Source organism: Chrysemys picta, chromosome 2 (genome assembly GCF_011386835.1).
Source record: "Chrysemys picta bellii isolate R12L10 chromosome 2, ASM1138683v2, whole genome shotgun sequence".
Lineage (NCBI taxonomy): Eukaryota > Metazoa > Chordata > Testudines > Emydidae > Chrysemys > Chrysemys picta.
In genome coordinates, this window is record NC_088792.1 from 23,663,281 (window position 1) to 23,677,200 (window position 13,920).

The 13,920-nt window shown below is 39.6% G+C and overlaps 1 protein-coding gene across 8 annotated transcripts in view; it reads left to right on the forward strand.

Moving 5' to 3' along the window:
• Positions 1-13,920, forward strand: part of DYNC2I1 (dynein 2 intermediate chain 1) — a 54,398-nt gene that overhangs the window by 16,063 nt on the left and 24,415 nt on the right. For 5 of the 8 annotated variants that reach the window (XR_010598209.1, XM_065582774.1, XM_065582777.1 and 2 more), the window contains 2 exons: positions 11,756-11,800; positions 13,277-13,481. Coding sequence is in view for 5 of the 8 variants with exons in the window: in XM_065582774.1 (XP_065438846.1) it covers positions 11,756-11,800; positions 13,277-13,481 (250 nt within the window). In the remaining 3 variants the exon portion in view is untranslated. Of the gene's footprint in view, positions 1-10,514; positions 10,581-11,755; positions 11,801-13,276; positions 13,482-13,920 lie in introns of all 8 variants that reach the window. The other 3 variants (XR_010598208.1, XM_065582773.1, XM_065582775.1) reach the window with 1 other exon arrangement.

The window sequence follows — 13,920 nt, forward strand, 5'->3', positions numbered from 1 at the left end:
TTGGAGTATTAGAATACAGGGATTTTGTTAGAATTAGCAATATAGTATAGTAGTTACTATATGTAATGCAACTAAAATTATCACAACACAATGACATGATTAAAATAGATATGGTAATTGGTATGTATGTTAAAGATTTCTTAAATAACTTTGGTGTTTCAGGATGAAGTATAGGAAAATTGATTTATTCTTTATTAATGTGCCCCTCTTATGGAGATACCTGCCTAAGTGCAGGTTGCAGGGAGGTGCCTATTTCTGCTAGTGATACACAACCAGGAATTTCTTTCCTAAAGTTTGTTGGCTTAGGCACCTAAGATGTTTCTTGTGAGAATGTCAGGCAGGCTCCTATAACTGAACACAAAACAGTTGGAGGAGGAGAAGGTGGAATTTATCTTATAACATTTAGCTCAGAGCACTCACCTGGGACATGGGAGGACCCAGACTCAATTCCCCCCTCTTCCTGAGGGGGGAAAAAGGATTTGAACATGGGCCTCCCCCTTTTAGGAGAGTGCTCTAACCATTGAGCTGTTGGGTAGTCTGATATGGTGCACCCTCAGTTACTCCTGTTAAAGCTACTCCACTGTGGATAAATAATTAAAGAATAAGTGGAGCAGGGGGCTGGACCCTTTGTCTACCACAGCTCAGGTGGGTGTCCTAACCATCAGGCTACAGAGTCACTTTTACCCTCCCATCCCCTGCCACCCAGTGACATGCCCAGAGGCAGAAATTTTGGTGCCAAGGAACTTTTACCTTCAAAATTTAGGCACCTGCAGAGTTTGGTAGGCACTTTATGGGTTGCAGTGGAGCCTAAAATGGGGACTTCAGTGCCTATTAGGCCTAGCTGCCTAACTCTGGGGTGTAGATTCCTAAGTGTCTTGATGAGTCCCACCCTTACTCAATGTTTTTTCAAAATCTTACACACTTGGGGAAAAAATCCCTCCAAAGGTGGGAGAAGTTTCTAACGATACATTGCATGAAAAACCCATCTACTTATATACAATATAAAAATTCCATTCTCTAAGCAGTTGATATAAGCAGAGAAAATGTGATTTTAGCTAAATAGAAAGAAATTAATATCTTATTCCCTCTGTCATGAGACCCTCAATGTAATTCACAACTATCCAGTAAAATAGTTGCCACAGGAAGGATGAAAAAAATTAAAATATGCAAAGAATAGGATCAGGGCTCATGTGGATCAAAATAAATTAGAGGAATTTTCCAGAACTGATACCATAACAGTTATTTACTTATTTCACCCAGGTCTGTATACCAGTAATTCACCAATACAGAACTTTTAACCATTGACACATTTTAGCATATTTCAAACAGCAAGATTATGGAGAATAGAATTCTGTAATGTTGAGATTATATCTCAGAAGCATCCAATAAATCTAAAATTCTGTTTTGGAATACTGTGCTGGCATCTACATATGTAGAATTATGGTCCCTACTTTTTGGCAAGTAGATCTTGTTCCAACAGCTATTGAAGTCAATGGATAAACTCCTATTGACTAAAGTGTATCTGGTTCAGGCCAGAAGTAAAGAATGATGGTCAAAGATGTATTATAAACCAATTAAAAAGGAAACATTTATGAACTAATGCCATTTTTAAGTAACCTACATAATTTTAGTAAGTGGGTTTTAATATAATATTAAATGCAAACCTTTTTTTACTGCAACATTAAGATTACATTGTTATTTATTTTTTTAAAAGTCAGGTCATAAAACATTGAGGATAGTAAAAAGTGAAGGTTCCTTCAGCAGTGTAAATTTTCTCACCTGGCACTTATGTAGTATTTTGTAAGATACACTTGACAAATAATAGAAATAGAACATGCTACATATGTACAGCGTGGACAAGCCAATGTTGCTGTAGGTACTGTGACCTTGAAGCTTGGGTCTGATCAAACTGTGCTTGGTGCAGGATCTCTGGTCTCCTCCAATACTGGCACCATCTGATGCCTGACTTGGTTCCAGACGTAACTTAGTGTGGCCTCAGGGTTGCATTAAGCTTTACCAGTTGGTAATAAAGCCCAAGAGGCCAGGCAGGAATAGGAACTTTTTTGATTATGTATCAGTGTAGATCTCACTGTAGGTGCACATGGTGCTTCATGTATACCAGATCAGAGGCTTTTGAATAGCAGTGTCAATCAGGGCTCTGGATATGCCCTGTGTCTCCTCATACTCCTGTGCAAAGGCATAGAGAGTGGAGTGAACACAACCCTCCCCTCTTACCATCTGTGGCAGTGAGATGGAACCTGGCAAGTACCTAGCCCACTAGTCTTTACCTCTGGCTGGATAGTCTCAAAATCATTTTAAAACTTCAGAACTCTTCTGACTCATATAGAAAGAACTACCATGAAATTGACCCATCTGAACAGAATTTTTGCAATCAGACACCCCTATATTGACCCCAACATACATCCCATCCTGTACAGACCTCTCTGTAGAGGGCACCTGAACATAGTGGATTCTAAACCTGTGGGCTTCAAGCTCTGCCCTTCCTGTAACAGATTAACTCCATTAAAAGATGGACATAGCATGTGTCTCTTTTGTTTTAAGGGAGACCCATACAGCAGATAGATGCTCGGCATGCCAGTCGCTCTCTTTGAGTACACATAAATAAGTTGCAGGACTTGTGATTGAAGCTTCATCTACTGGAACAATCTATGAAGATCTCTTCCGATCTGGAGGAGACAAATACCAGACAAGCCAACTTCATTGAGGACCCTGTTTAGCAGACACACAGTGCCTAAAACCAGCATGCAGAAAATGGCACAGAGAAAAGACCTGGCACGTGCACTCACTCAACTTGCACTGAAACCCACAACATTGACACCAATGCCAGTATCAATATCACACAAAGGCTGGCACAAAGTGAGTCCGCCCCAGACATGTATGCAGAAACTCTAGAGTGCAGTGTCATCCCACAAGGATAGACCACATAGGGTCTCTGTGGAGAAAACCACTAAGGCGCACATGGCTTTGAGAGCTATTATTAGGGAGAAGCCTACCACTGCAGCATAGAAAAAAATGTCACTAACACCAACCCCAGCACTGGTGATACAACCTTTGGTTTTGATGCCTACGGTCAAACAAAGTGTGCAAAATGAACTTCTGGAAGAACTCGAAATGACCTCTGTACTGAGGCACCTATTGATACCTATGAAGACCCTGGTACCAAGAGTACTGTGTGCCTTGGTCCCATCCCTAGCTGGGATCTGCTGCTCCTGTCCAACACCAGGACATATCTTCTCATCTTCTTCAAGTAGAGAACCCTTTTCTCTGAGATCTCTGGGCGATACTGTAGAAAAACTAGTTGACTCTCCCTATGGGGCTTAGCTGCCATCATCTCAAGAATGGCATTAGACTGACTAATATCACACAAACCAGCCATATCCTTATGGCATGCTGCTATGGCCTTATTGGGCTTACTGAAGTCTGTCCTCATATGCTACTAGGAGCTGATCTCTACTACATTCTAAGAAGAGAAAGAGATCATTCTCCTGAGTAGCATCCCTGACACCAGATTGAGAGGAATACTAAGAGCCACCAGACCTGGAGCCACTGCAATAACAACATCCTATTTCACCACCTTAGAACCTCTCATCCTTGTCTTCTGATAAAGAAGTGTCCTCAGCACCAGTACTAGTGCAGGATGACTTCAAATCATTTCAAAAACTTCTCATGAGAATTGCAGACACTCTAGAAATAGAATTATCTATCATAAAAGAAAAATTTCATAAAAGTTGTTCCACATTTTGACAACTTTCAGCTCGGCCAGGATCATCCTTATGATAAATGAAGGACTGCTCAGTCCCACTAAGGCCTTATGGCAGACACCTGCCACAGTAACACCCACCACAAAGAGGGTGGAAAAGCAGTACAAAGTTCATGAAAAGGATCCAAATGTTTCCATCCCCTGAGAACAAAGACACCCCCCCCACCCCCCCGGAAAAAAGCTTTACCTGTTTCTGGGGAAATCCTGTTCCTCTACTCTCACCAATTATGGCAAACTATCAGGTCCTTCTGGCCAAGTATGATTTTTTGACCTGGGGTAGAATGAAAACCTTCTATCAAAGCTCCTACCTTAGAACAAGGAAAAGCTTAAAGAAATAATCTAAGAAGGCCTATTTGTGGCCAAGACAGCCCTAAACACAGCAATGAATGCTGCTGACACCATTGCCAGATCTATGGCCATTGCAGTAACTATGCACAGAGCATCATGGCTTCAAGCGTAAGGTTGTAGCCTGATTTGGGGTAGGTTAATAGTGTTGATTAAATTTATCCACTTAATGTTATTGATCTTTAAGAAATTAATAAAATTATTAATTAATTGATTATAGTTTAATAATTATTGTGAATATTAATTAGTATGGGTATTTGTCTCGCCAGTTTGTTTAATCAGAAGATAGAGTTCATCCTGAATCAGGCTTCACAGAGTTTATAAAAGGAAATTTGGGGTTGTGACAGGAAGTTTACACAGAAACAGATGTAGTCATAAAGACTTTTTATTAAAATCAATGAAGATAGTAAGTAAATGGTAAAACAGTTAGAATTACAGAGTTACACTTGTATCACAGTTCTTTAAGAGAATATAAGGCTATACACTGCAAAATGGATTAATACTCACACCCTGTTCTTGATAATCTGGTGCTGGCAACACCTTGGGCGTTTTTCACACTTCTCGTAAAGGAAGCTACCCTGTTTCTCTGAAAATAAGACAGTGTCTTATATTAATTTTTGCTCCCAAAGATGCGCTAGGTCTTATTTTCAGGGGATGTCTTATTTTTCAGAAATGAAAAATGCCTTATTATCGGTGGATGCCTTATTATCAGGGAGGTCTTATTATCGGGGGGATGCCTTATATTACAACGAGAGGCAAAACTGTAAGTAGGCCTTATTTTCGGAGGATGTCTTATTTTCGGGGAAACAGGGTACAGCAAAGTGACTTGCTTTCTAAATTGACTCTATATGCCTTATCTAAATAAAATGTAAATGAGATTAAATCCCTTTTTAATTTACAGTCTTGAAAAGAATGAAGAACGAGCTATCAATAGTTAATAGTCGTGTGGAAGATGAGTAGTATCGATACGTAGTTGAAAGGTGGAGGCAATGAAGAATAGACAGGAGTAGGTAGATGGGTAGATTGCCTCCCTAATGGCAAGCTGCTTGCCTTTTTATAAGATATTTAATTGGAAATCCTCCCTCTTATGCCCATATTTCATTCTTCCCCCACGGAAATGTTAGGGTACACTTACCCATAGGCTAGTATGCATATGCGTATGTATGCACTTGTGGTAAATACGTTAGAACGTGGGCAAAACCCCTCATTTTCCACCCCATTTTACTATTGGTTTAGGTAAAGGTCTCTAGACATCTGCGTGGGTGTTTTGCCTAATTTTACTTTTTCCTGGGAAGGGTCTCAAAAAGGTGTTAACTATGCATTAGCTTTAACATACAGAGTTTAACCTGTAGGTAGGTCTCTTGCATTACAGCTAGACTTACTTTTAAAATAAATCTATAAATCCAATACATCAAATACTCATTTTATATTAAAGATATATTTATACAGACAAGCAGATTAACCCTTAGGGCTACAAGGTAGTCCCAGGGAATAACAGATCACTGTTGCAGACTTATTCTTTGAAAGCATGGAATTGTTCTGTGCACAGACAGACTGTGCTCTATACTCTGCACTCCTTAAAAGACTCTAAGGCCATTTTGCGCTCCCTGGAGATTAATACACGAACCCCATACCACAAGCTGTACTCTCATCCCAGAGAGGACAAAGGATGCCATATCATTATACCAGACAATGATAATCATGCCAAGAAGGAAGCTAGGTACAACGGGTCCCCAAGCTTTCCTCCTCTATAGCAATGCACCTGGCTTCTGCAGTGTGTCAGCAAATTTGATGAGCCTGTCAGGAGCCCCAGCTGGACCAGCCCAGAGAGCATGACCTTCGGAAACCTCCTTGTCCCATTCTGCCAAGTATAGTCTGCCATAACATTGGAAAGATGAGTCCTAGAGATTAGTGCTAATGGCCCCCCTATTCAGTTTCATTCCTCATTCCCCATTCCTGCCCCTCTTCTGGGACCTTTCTCATGAGATCCTGTCACAAACAGAAGTGACTTCGTTGCTTTGTCTATGAGCCATCGAGGAAGTGTTGTCAGAATTCAAGACAAAAGGCTTCTATTTCCAGTATTTTCTTATCTTGAAGAAGAAAGAGGGTCTTTGCCATAGCCTAAACCTGAGGAGACTTAACAAGAATCGCCTCGGGTTCAGGTTGGTAATGCTTGATTCCATCAATCCCTCTCTTCAAGCTCAAGATTGGTTCATGGCTCTGAAACTGTCAGATGCATACTTCCTTGTAGCTATCTGTTTGGTCCATATGAAGTACCTAAAATTCATGGTCGAGCACAACCATTACCAGTACAGGGTATTGCCCTTTGAACTCTCCACAGCACTAAGAGTATTCACAAAATACTTGGCAGTGGTGGCAGAAAGGGAATCCATGTCTACCCAGACCTGACAGGGCAGTCCCAGAGGCAATCTCAGCAGGAGACCACAACACCCCTAGAGTATGACTTCTCTCTGTTCCCTAACTACGATTCCTTGTGAACTATGAGAAATCATCTCTCATACCATCACAAACAACAGAGTTTATGGGAGTCGTGATGGACTCTAGACCAAGAAGAGAACAGGTTCTGGGGTCTCGAGTCAGTGATAAATGACCTAAAATCAAATCCGAAGATGATGGTGTTTATATCTGTGGGGCAACTAGGCCACAAATCCGTGTGTACGTATGATGCCACTTGCTAGAGTCAGCTGTGGCCATTATAATATGGCTGAGATCAATGTAATCCCCTCCCAGTATCACACAAACAATAGAGTCAGAGTCCCACTCTGTCCTACAAGTACTCGCTTGGTGGCTGGGCACAGAGAACATACAAAGAAGGGTTCACTTCTCACCCCATTACTGATGCTCATTACAGGAATCATCTGTAGATGCAAGGAACCTGGTTCCAGGATGATTTGAAACTATATATGAACATCCTGGAATTCAGGGGACTCCAGCTGGCATGCATAGTATTGCTGCTGGTTTTGTGGCACTCCACAGTGCAGATTTTGACATACAACACTTCCACAATGCACTGTATAAACCAGTAAGAAGGGGCGTGGTCATCCCCTCTCTGCCAGGAAATCATCAAGCTGTGGACTTGTTGCCATCACCACAGGGTAACCACCACTGGCTCTCCATATTCCAGGAACCAGCAACAACCTGGCAGGCTTCTTAAGAAGACGTAACTAACCATGAGTGTTTGCTACATACATCTAGAGAGCTGGTATATTCTTGGGGGAAACTCCCACAATAGATCTATTCACCACTGAGGACAACAAATGCCCAAACTTCTGCTCTGGGGGGTATGAACCTGGGCTTCTTTCCAGATGCCTTCCTGCTACAGTGGTGTCCATTGGCCTGCTAAACCCAGGGTTGTGAATTCAATCCTTGAGGGGGCCACTTAGGGATCTGGGGCAAAATCAGTACTTGGTCCTGTTAGTGAACGCAGGGGGCTGGACTCAATGACCTTTCAAGGTCCCTTCCAGTTCTAGGAGATAGGATATCTCCATTAATTAATTAATTAATTAATTTAATTTCCTCAGATTCCCCTGATATCTAGAGTCAGACAGGACAGGGCCACACTGATCCTAATAGCTTCCTGTTGGCTGAGGCAATTTGGACTGTCAGACCACCTACACGTCTGCTTGGTCTCCCATCTATCTCCTGATCTCAGAACAGCCATCAGATGTTGCACACAGACTTGCAGTCATTGCATCTGACAGCTTAGATATTGGTTGATTGAGTACCACTGACAGACTGTTCTCGATAGGTTCTAGAAATCCCCATACAGCGTGGAAAACCATCTACTAGGAAGACCTACTCTTCCAAATGAAAACATATTGTAATATATCCAATATACTGGTGCCTCTAGTGCAATGGTTCTCAACCTATTTACCATCGTGAGCCGCATATGCAGCTCTCTATGTGTTATGTGGGCTGCATACATACAATATATATATACTACCTGTATGGCCCTGAGGATATCACATGGGCTATAGCTTGTGCTGATTGGGCTGGAAGTGGCCCGCAGGTTGAGAACCGCTGCTTTAGTGAGTTCAGATTAAAGATCCTAGACTATATGCTACACTTGAAGCATGCTGCACTGGCATTTAGTTCTCCCAAAGTCCACCTTGCAGCAATATCAGTGTGTCATGATACAAGACAGCTGTACTTGGCTGTCTCATATCTGGCGGTATCAAAATTCCTCAAGGGCCTTCTTCCCACCTATTAGAGATGACTCGTATGTGGGATCTCAGCATCGCCCTCCTAAAACTCATGGAACCTCCATTTGAGCCACTGCTGAATTGTTCGATATATCATTTACCTTTAAGACAGTGTTGCTATCACTTTGGATAAGCTAGCTCCAAGCCCTTAGCCTGGACCTCCTTACCCATTCTTTCATAGGGACAAGGTGGTGCTAAGACCACACCCTAAATTTATCCTTAAATTTATCTCAGTTTTTCACTTAAATCAGTGAGTTAACCTACCAGTCTTCTTCCCAAAACCACACTTGATGCGGGGAGAGAAGAAAATGACATACTTTCGACATTTCAAGGGTTTTGCTGTATTATCTTATCAGGACTAAACTTTTTAGACTATGTCCTCAACTCTTTTGGCTATATCTGGCTCATTGAGAGGCCAACGCATCACATTACAGAGAATATCTAAGTGGATGATGCAGTGTATCTTCACCTGTTATTAGTTAGCTGGTGACCCTCTCCCTTCAAACATCAGGCACACTCCACCAGGAGAGAGGCATCTTCTTCAGTCTGCTTTAGAAACTTGCTAGTATCTGAGATGTTAAAAAAACAAACAAACATGGAGCAACCCTCTGACTTTTGTTAAACATTATGCCCTTGACATAAAGGCTAGCTCTGATGCCAGTTCCCACTATCCAGACTGGATACTGCTTTCCAGTCATCTACAGTGGAATGCACACTGACATGTACTCAGAGAAGAATTAACAATTACTTACCCTACAGTAACTGTGTTTCTTTGAGATGTTGTAGTCAGTGTGGATCCCACAACATGCCTTCCATCCCCACATTTTGGGAGTCCTCAGAAACTTGGGCTTTGAATTTTGAGGGAACTGTGGGAAGTTTGTGGCCACACACCCTTTATCTCACCATGTGAAAGCATGACGAGGCACAGGGCATGTGCATGGCCCCAACAGATGCTGATAGTCACAAGACCCAATCTCACATATAGTAGTCACATGTGCCCCTAAAGTAGAATCCATGCCGACTGCAACATTTAGAAGAACCACACTTACTGTAGGGAAAGTAATTCATTTTTCTGGTCTTTTCCTTTGCCTCATGGAAAGGCAAGACATTACATACACAAAAATTGTGTTAGTGTAAAGTTAAGACACCACAGTAAGTACTCAGCAGTGAAAGATTAAGGCTACAGTACTAAGCTTAACACTGCCCCCTTGTGTGAGTGCATTAGTTCAGTTTTAAAATTTGTGATCACATACCTTTTGTCATTTCTTTTCAAGCTTTGTTTTCATAAACATTTTTATTTTTAGTTACTCTAAGCTAAGTTGTACCCTTAGACACAGCTCTGTGGGAGGAGTGGTGCATAATATACACTGCCCCAGGAATAGTCTTGGGAGGAATTTTGACTTAGCATCACAATTCCCGTCAAATGTTTCTTAGACTTGGTCTAGAGCTTACTTTGGTATAATTTACATCGCTCAGGGGTATGAATAATTCATACCCCCGAGTAATGTAAATTATACCGACCTAAGCGCCAGTATGGACAGTGCTATGTTGGCAGGAAAGCTTCCCCTGCCGACATAGCTACCATCTCTTGCAGAGGTGGATTTTTTATGATGACGGGAGAACTCTCTCCTGTTGGCATAGAGAGCCTTCACCAGATGTGCTACAGCAGTGCAGCAGCATGAATGCAGCTGCGCCACTGTAACACTTCTAGTGTAGACTAGCCATTACTCTGAGTGTGTGTGTGTGAGGAAGGTAATTATTAGCAGCTCTTAAATGGGTGCAGCTTACTTCCCTTCATTTTCCAAGCCAGTACCATTGGCCAGTGTGAGTGTGTTCGCACACTTGTTTGCTGTCTGGAGAAGCAGCTGGAATGCAGGCCCCTGCTGCACATAGGTATCAGACCCAAGATCCAGATAGCTCTGACAAAGCTGTATAGGAGGTGGGGTTGGAGTCTTACTTCCCCTTACTACTCTGGATGGCTGTATTAGGTTTGTCACAGCCAGCCTTTCATGTCTATAAAGTACATTGAAGATTACAAGCATGATATAATGCTCAGTGTTAAAAAATTATTAATACGAATATTTACAATCAGATCTTTCAGTTACTTAGTTCAGGGCCACGTTTCACTTCTTTTCTCTTATTGTTTTTATATTTTGATTCATTAGCCACACCAAGGTGAACATGTGTCAGCATGGAAACCTATGCAGAGGCAAAAAAGTGAGGAAGAACTTGTAAGGACAATTGATATTTTTTATTTTCTCTTGATTTCTTGAGAGCATGGAAGTATCAAATAGCCTTCCTTGTGAGTTAAATTCCATTTTTTTCCATACAATTCTGCATAGTATTTTTATGCAGTTTAATTAGTATACAGTTATCAAAAACTGGCACAGACTCTTGTATTGTGGGAGACAATTAGATGATTTTAACAGCTATTGAGAGACCTAGGTTTTTATTGCACTGAAAATACCTGACCCTACCCAGTAATTTGTAGGCCATTGATGTGAATTGTCAAAAGTGCTGGTGTTGTATTGTACATTTTTTCATAAATGCACAATTTTATTGCTGTTTTGAAATCTTTTAAAATCCCTTTCATTTTGATAGTCAAAGTTATGAATAAATAAAACAGAATAGTGTGGGGGGGGTGTGGTGAGGGGAGAGGAGCACAGATATAAAAATTAAGAAATTGGTACATGTCACTCATTGCTTTTTTTAAAGCAGATAAGGGTATTTAGAGAAAATTGTGACTTTTGGAGGGGAATGGGTTAAGAACTGCAGGCACAGCTACTCCTCGTCATTCATTTCAGTAAGAATAAACTATTCTCTCAGTAAATCCAGTATTGTTTTTAGTTGAGATTGTAATGTTGTTAGATGAAGTTATTATTAAATGAAGATTTATTGTTTGCCCACTAATCCATGGCTCTCTTTTTCCTAGTTCAAATTTACAATTGGATTACTTTATTACTAATCAGCTTTGAACCCAGTTATAATTAATGTAGCGACAGGAATGTTCCTGTCTAGTTCTCTGAGAAATAAGGCAGTTTTACTCTGTTGTTATACCAATATGAAAGCTACAGTAACTTTGTGAGGGGCTTTGTTATAAGTATATACAAACAGCACACTTAATCTCCCCGAAAAAAATCTTAAGAAAAGCTGTTATTCATAGAATGTGATTCAGTTGGCTACTTTTTTTGTGTGCTTAAATTATTGTTGTATATCCATCATCACCACCTGTTGCTACATATTTCTGTAATTCCATTTATGATCTGACTTTGTAGTAATTAGTTTTACAAATATATTTTTAAATTTTATTAGAGAACATAATTTCACTATTTATGTTCTGGCAAATAAAAGATTGTAAAGTTATATCATGGCTTAATTTATTCTACTGTTATATTTTCCCTTCTAGGAAATCAGTGATAATTATTTGACCAATTATGAAGATGATTTTGAAGTATGTATAAGTTTATTCTTTTTGTAATGATTCATAAGTGTAACTTGTGTTTGCTGTAATAACAAATATAGCATGGTTTGTGTTTTATGCTTTTACTTTTTTGGTAACATTGTGGCCCTTTCAGACTTCTTGCCAGGCTTTTATCTTAATCAGAAGTTAAATTTCTGAGTCGTGGGTGGAGGGGGGGTTGGCGGTGGGTAGAACTGGGGAGCAACTTTGACTTTCCATTAGAAGTCTTCAAAGGATCATCATTCTGTCTTACTAGATTTCAGGTATTCAAACCTTTTTGAGTAAAAGTCTTGAATTTTGGCCTACTCACTTGTTATGGACTGCTGATTGTAAGAAAAATTCAAATTTGACATGTATGTCTGACATGTCAGTAGGTCACCAAAATGTGTTCAGTCTATTAATTTACAAAAAATGTATTAATTTCTTTTATTGGACTTGCAGTTTGGTTAGAAGAATAAAATGAGGTTACCAGCTGTATTTACCAGAATTTAGCCAAGAAAGTTGTGTAAAGAAAAAAAGTATGCCTCAAGGAGCTTTATTGCTAGCCAAGTCCAACCAAATTGTGGACTGTGGTCATCTAGGGTCTGTGTGTGAAATCTGGGCCCCACTGATTTCAGTCAAACCACAATTTCACGTTGTATGTACATGGTATATCTCTTTTGACTTCAGTGGGACAACTCTTGTGCTTAAAGTTAAATATGGGCCTAATTCTTTGCAGATTTGTGATCTTGATTTTTTTTTTTTTTTTTTTATAATGATGGCTGTTAGAAAGTGTTTAAGAAGTTTGGATTGTCATAGTCTTAGCGTATAGAGATTAGTGGGAAAAGAGAAGATGAAGTGAAAGATGCAAAATAAGTACATTTTATTCATTGGTTGCAGAAATAGAGATATTTATTCCATCATGAATATGACCATTTTATGCCATGTTGCTATAGAATACGTAATGGTGTGTGGTGATATAAAGGTTTTATTGGCATGAGTCGGGGATGGCTACTCATATGTGCAAAGCCACAAAGAGTTATGCAGCTCACCTTAAAGAAATGTCCATAAAACAGTTATAGCACCACACACCAGCACATACATTATTATGATACGCACTTTACAGAAATTCTACTTTACAAAGTTTTTTTAGAAGATTAAAAAAAAAAATTGGTACTGTTTTTCTGTTCCAAGACACTGGGTGTGGCTTATCCAGATAAGCTTATCACAGGCATTTAAGAGCATGTTGTTTATTTAAATTAAAGAATTATTTTTTTAAATGACTCCTGATCAGAGGATTTGTGGCATTTTCATGCATCATTGCTCTTGAACTCTTTTTGCTCTTCATTGTGTGGCGCTATAGGATTTTTTTTTAAAGCATCTTTTAAAAAAAGACAAACAGTATTTTGACACAGGCACCAGTAATATGATTTAAATTATTTGATTTAATTTGTTTAACATTTATTAAAAGTAGTGTTATTTTTAAAGGATTATGAAGATGATTTTGATGACGATGATGATGAAGACAATGATAGTGAGGCTAGAGACTCAGAAGAAAGACTAAGAGAGATCCCTGTTTCCAAAAAATCAGAAATAGAAGAAATTCAAAGAGCAATTAATGCAGAAAATGAGAGGATTGGTACCTTACTACCAAAGCAATTTCAAAAAGAACATGAAAAGGAACCAAACATGGGTATGTGATCGAGCTCAGTCTTAAGTGTTGTTATTAAATGCATAGCTGCTTTTGTGCAAACAAGATATTTCAGCTTGTTCTAAAGAGCTCCATTAAAGGCAAAAAAAACTAGTGTTCTGAGTAAATCACTTAGCTTTGTGGCTAAGCAGCATAACTTTAAAATAGCTAAGCAAAACTTCAAAGATATTACTAATGATTTCATATGTGAAGTATACAGGCCAAGATTTAATAACCCTATTCCCTCATTTGGAGGGCTGGGAGAGCTGCAGATCATGTTTCAGTTTCCTGTGATGTCACCCTCCCAGTCTTTCAAAGGTCTTAATGTCCTCCAACAGAAAGAGAGAAGTCAGGATCTGATATTTCTTATGTTAAAAACAAGAAAAAAAAACTTTTACTGGTGGAAAAAATATAAATTTATGATAAAATTATTATAAAATAT